This window comes from Teleopsis dalmanni, chromosome 1, assembly GCF_002237135.1.
Source record: "Teleopsis dalmanni isolate 2A chromosome 1, ASM223713v2, whole genome shotgun sequence".
Lineage (NCBI taxonomy): Eukaryota > Metazoa > Arthropoda > Insecta > Diptera > Diopsidae > Teleopsis > Teleopsis dalmanni.
In genome coordinates this window covers 30,965,671-30,971,626 of record NC_051846.1, presented here as the reverse complement: position 1 = coordinate 30,971,626, position 5,956 = coordinate 30,965,671, and the positions used below count along the sequence as shown (strand labels likewise).

At 31.5% G+C, this 5,956-nt stretch overlaps 1 protein-coding gene across 1 annotated transcript; it reads right to left on the bottom strand.

The window, feature by feature from the left end:
* Positions 1-244: 244 nt before the first annotated feature.
* On the bottom strand, positions 245-1,586 carry LOC119672122 (upstream activation factor subunit spp27-like). Its single transcript, XM_038083089.1, has 2 exons — positions 1,289-1,586; positions 245-1,193 (listed from the first exon to the last, which is right to left on the bottom strand). Exons 1-2 carry the CDS (start codon positions 1,437-1,439, stop codon positions 649-651), a joined length of 696 nt encoding a protein of 231 aa, XP_037939017.1. The 5' UTR covers positions 1,440-1,586; the 3' UTR covers positions 245-648.
* Positions 1,587-5,956: the final 4,370 nt, after the last annotated feature.

The window sequence follows — 5,956 nt, the reverse complement described above, 5'->3', positions numbered from 1 at the left end:
TTGTGCACCAACAAATAATTAAATAAAAATGCTTTTTTTTTTCGCAGTAAGTGGAAAGCAGCAACATCCACATTGTGAGACTTTAACTCACCCAAACCACCTCTTAGGAGTGAGTGGAGATTTCCACTGCAATGTGGAAATTACATTCCAGTAATAAATGGGGTTTAAGTTCATCTAAGCCAGAAAGCATGGGCATGAAAATAAAAATATAAAGTAAATAATATCCATATGAAAACATACTTTTTAACAGCAGTCGTTATCTTTTTATTGAATAATTCAAATTACCGTTCATTCATATACAAATAATTCATCCTCTGTCCATACTGAACTGCACATCATACATAATAGTTTTATATTTAAAATTAATACAATAAATACGTCATACTTGATTGCAGGTATAAACAGAGGACATACAGTACAAAATAAGTAATTACATTCTAAGAAATACACCAGGAAAGGCGCAAGTCTTCTACAAATCTTAATTTTATGCTTTTTATTTCATTTCGCATGCTGCATTATGATAAAGAAAATTCAAGTCAAATGTTATCAGATTTTTTTTACATACATATATAGTTTTTTTAAAATTATTCGTTATATTTTGTTTTCATTAGTTATATTTATTTTAGTTGTATGGCCAACGTCTAGAATTTAGTCAAGGAAATGCGGCTTTAAATGCTTTAACATACCAAAGGTGCGGAAACGTTTTACTTTCATAACTTTCATTAACTCATCGTCACATATAGCGTATTGCTTGTTTTTAGGATCAAACAAGTTACGCTCCTTGATAAGAGCCCAAACCTTTTTGACTACCTCGTGACGTGGTAGAGATTCAGCACCCATTAAAGATGATAATTCCGGTGAGAGATTGTAAGCGCGTGTAAAACCAGTAGATTTGCGTCCAGTACCAGTGGCTCCACCAGCAGCACCTTTCTTCTTCTTCGGTGCAACTTTTTTTGGCACCTCAAAATCAGAATCCGAGCCACCATCTGATTCACTGCCAGAATCATCACGATTCAATGATTTCTTCTTCTTACCAGGAGTTTTGCGTGGTGTTGGTTTTGGACGTTTCTTGGCTTTCTTTTTATCTTCTTCACTGTTATTCTCCTCGGATACGCTATTGTTGGCATCATCTTCTTCGCCTTCAGAACCGTCTTCTTCAGCTTGTTGCTGATTGATTAAATCCAAGACAATATCTAATACGATTTAATATTTTTTTTTAATGAAAATATATTACACCACAATATAACATAAAATTCATTGTTGAAAACAAAAAATTTCGGAAACTTACTATCAAATTCTTTCTTGCGGCTCACCAAAGAGCAGCTCAACTTTTTTTCAACCTGCTCACGAATTTTTTTTGTGGACATTACAGACAAATCAGCGGTCTTAAGTATTTCACTAACTTCTGCCCTCAATTCATCTGAAGGTATATCAGCCATTTTAATATAATTTATTTGTTCACTATTTCACTGATAGATTTTTAATTTATTGCACAAAAAATGAACAGCAAGAAAAATCCTTAACGAGTTCGGCGTCTATTTTTTTACGGCGTGTGAGCGAGAAAACTGTTTGACAGTAGCGGCAAAATGAAGTATAGAATTTAACGAAAAAACACACCAGAGTTGACAGTTGGAAATCGCAATCGCAGCCAACTTAACATGTAATAAAATATATGTTCAGTTTAATCTAAAATCAGTTTTATATGAATATTTCTAATCATATATAAAAAAAAGTAATTATTCTATTGAAATGCTGTTTTAATGCACTTTTAGTGGAATTCTCATTTTTGATTGGGGCAAAATGTACAACACTGTAGATTAATTTATACTGCTCTAGATATTTTGTCAGAGAAGCATGATTGCCTCAAATGAATAGCTGTTCTATATGATTTGACCGTTAAACTGTGATATGATTCTACATATGAATTTCTGATTAATGTAAATATTTAATAACATTACTAATAAACTCTAAATATGTTCGGTTGGGCAACAACATTTTAACAGATCGAGAATAAATTGCGATTATATTTACAATATAATAAGTAATATTTTTATGTACATGATGGCAAAATTATGTGGAGAATAAGGACAAAATGAAGCATATGTCGGCTAGTGGTAAATATGTGCGTCACTCGAACATCGAACTGGCGACTATACTATCGAATCTGTTACGAATTTAATCTACCTTGGCACCACAGTAAAGAACAACAGTGATATCAGTCTGAAGAGCAGAGGAAAAATCACTATCGCCAATAGGTGCTACTATGGGCAATTGGGATTTTGAATTGTCTCTGCACAAACAAAAGTACGCTGTTCACAGCTGTTAAATAATTTCAAGGTAAATTTACAACTTTGGTAAAATTTTTCAACAAAATAGCTGACTGTTAGCTCTATAAAAAAACATTTTGAGGCAATCTAAACTTAAACAACTCCGCTTTGATAAATGGTGATTATGCTGATTTCTTGGTAATATTTACAAAAAATTTAAGATTTAGGTGAATAATTTTGTTTATTTTATTAATTAAATTTAATCAACTGCTTTAATAAATCATTTTTTTTTTACTTCCTTCCGGAATTTATTTCATTTACAATACAATGTCAACTAGTTATGCGAACAGCTGATTTATGCGATGAAAACTTAAGTATATGTATATCTCAGGATTTTTGAAATTTAATCATTTTTAAATTAGAATTCCCTAAGATTATTTTTTCTTTCTGTTATGTGCTTTAACCACCATTATTCTGAATCATATGGGAATGGGAGTTTTTCTCTATTTTGTACAAAATCCTTCCCAAGCAAATTATGTGGGAGATAAGTTTAAAAAGATCATTTGTTTTTTACATTTACTTTTTGAATTGCTTGTGTTTTTGTTATAAATGTCTGACGTTTTGTTTATTTTCATTCTTACTTCTGAACAGTTTGATAATCACTGCAATATTCAAACCATACTTTTTACGCACATTCTTAACAAAACAGGTTCTATTGATATTTCTTTAACTATCGACCGCTTGGTGGCTAAGTGACTAAATTCACGAAACGAAAAGAGATAAAGAATGAATGAAAGACAAAATAAAAAACAAAAAAATAGCTGTCAAATGCTCCACAGAAAATGTCAGGCAAAAATGTAAAAAATCTGATGAAGTAAAAAATCTACGTCTGTGTTTTTAAATGAAAAATTTATACAAAAAAACGTTGAAATACAATTAAAAGTGTTTGTGAAACTTAAAATTTAGTGTTTAATAACTGATAAGTGTAAAAATTTCTTAAAATCACTGCACCAAATGCTGCAATAATTAAACAATAAAAATAACTCCCATAGTTTGTTATTAACAATTTTTTGTTTTATATAAATTACGTGCTGGTACTGTTGTTGCATTTAAGGTAAATATTGCCATTTTTTTATTGAAATTTTATATACTGTGTTAAGTATTTGCTAGTGTAAAATTAAAAATATTTAAATATATAAAAAGTGGAGCACCCGGACGTGCTTCTCAATGTGTATTTTGTTAGCTGTGCACACTTAAGTTGCTAGTGCTGCTGCTGGCTGCAAGGGGTGTAGGGACTGCATAAGTGCACCCAATGCGGCTGCTGCGAATTGGATTTCTACAATTCTAAATTTTTATAAATAAATTTTAAGATGCAATAATTCCTCGATTGCTTTTAGATCATGTGTATTCTGATGTTTGCCTTGTTTTTTTATTTTTTTTGATTTATTTATCTGCAGTAATTGCGATTTGCTTTGCACCATTTTTTGTTTATTTTTTGCATAAATTTTGTTTCATTCGCGGCCTAAGCCTGTCAGAAGTCGAAATTTCTTTGTTGCCGGCGAAACGCCCTAAAACCTTCCAATTAGAAGTTGCTTTTTGTGTGTTCTCCTTTATTCTCTAATTCGTTGTGTTTACGTGTTTGAAATGGAATTTTTGGTTTGCAGGATTCTTCGTAGTTTTTTTTTTTACTTCTCTTTTAGAAATTTTAAAATTAATATTTATTGTAGATAACTCACTGATAAATTTCTCCATAGATCATCGGTAATTAATTGTTTAGTTTGACGGCAGAATTGATGGTTTTATAAATTATTTTAAATAAGCTTTAAACTCATAGAATCTTAGTATTTACTAGACGCACTTGTCCAATTCTATCAATACTTAGCGTCCTACCATTTGCGAAGCAATGAACCAATGTCAAAGATCTTAGATAAGTCAAACCACACATTGTGGCCACCAGGAAATATGCTAATAGCTATTAGTAGGCATACCATTTTAATAAGGACTTTATCTGATAATACTTTCCTACTGGATTCGTTAGACCAGCTAACTTACTTAAGATTCAAGTAAATCAAGCAATCTCAAGTAAGTTAACTGGTCTAACGAAGCCAGTGGAAACATACTATTATGTACTATTATAAGTTAACTGGTCTAACGAAGCCAGTGGAAATATACTGCTATGTTGTTTTCGATTGGTAAATTTGGGATAACTTTTTTAATCAAGATTAACTTTTAGAGCAATTTGTATTTTCGATTGGTAAATCTCGAGCGAAATGTATAAAACTCGAGATTAAATTATAAAACTCTAAACATTTTGCGAAAGTAGCAAGATTACCCTGATATTAGGTTGTGTTTTATATCACTTAACAGAAAAAGTATGATTTGATTCGCTACATGTATTTATAAAACATTTATATTTATAAAACAATATACCCAAAAAAATACATCTTAACTTAGATAAATGGGTATACTAATTCCTTAAGAGTTGCCTTTACACTATAGATTCTCTCTTCCACAATTTTTGATCTAATATATCCAAAGCTTAATTCAAATAGATTTTTATTCGAATAAGTAGGCATGCAAATCGCATAGAAGTTGCATTCAACGATAACTGTTGGAGTTGTGGGTCAGAGAAGAAAATGTTACTCGCTTGCTTTGTCAATCTCTTGCGCTCTCCAAAACTATAGCTCGTTAAAAGCAGCTCGCCAAAGGGTGTATGTTCACTATAGGTTCTTTTTTCCTTATATGTTTATTCAATATTTAAATACTTAATCTAGAATAGCAGGCATGCTAATCGAGATTAGATACAGGCTGTATTCGATTCTCATAGTTATAAGTCAGAGAGTGAGAGGCGAGGAAAATATAAATCACAATTCTAATATTTTTAAGCATTCGTCAGAACATGCTTTTCTACTAAAGGCTTTCTCTACTTTTTAGGTCCAGAATAGTTGTATCTCTATCTAAAATTTCCTGTAGTCACATATTGTGCGGTAAAATAGTAAAAATAAAACTAGTTTCTTTGAAATCCAAACAAGCATACGAAATTTTTTTGAACTCTCTCCTCGTATGTCTCTCCTCATGATTTCGTGGGTTGCCAACAGATCTTATTTATTGTCAAAAATAACATTTATTGTCTTCTCTTATGGATTTTTCTTTAAAATAAATCATTCTTGCTATTTAAAAAGCAAATTATAGAAATCCATATTCTGTTAGAAGATATGAGGTTTGATAGTAAACCAAAGTTTCATACGACCCGACGTGAACTATATTGCAGGAGAAATTAAAGGAATGAAAAGATTTCAGGAGCGTCCGGGTCTATGTTTCACTGTCACTCATCAATTACGACTATCGAGTGCCGCTCACTATTTCCCGCAGGGATTTTGTTGACGTTTCCAGTCATCATTTTGAAATTTAATAAAATTAATCCTTCAATTATTATTTCAAATAAAAGCTAAAACGTCATCTGTTTAAGATTTCTTAATGTTAGACGGGCGTATGAATTCCCAACCTCCCGGAATTGTCTTCACCTAATTTTTTTTCTCCTTCTCCTCTTCTCCTTATTCAGATTAAAGCTAAACTAAAGATTTCACTTGCATCTAAGCAGAGCCAACACATATTTCCTCTGATAGATCCATCCTTTTAGGATGGTAATGCAGGCCATGGTGACGCGTCAGATAGTCTAGTAATGACTT

Excerpts from the sequence above, each read along its gene's own strand:
- LOC119672122 (XM_038083089.1), bottom strand. The coding sequence starts at position 1,439 with ATGGCTGATATACCTTCAGATGAATTGAGGGCAGAAGTTAGTGAAATA. Across the intron at positions 1,194-1,288 it reads CCGCAAGAAAGAATTTGATA|ATATTGTCTTGGATTTAATC; the intron begins GTAAGTTTCCGA and ends AAATCGTATTAG.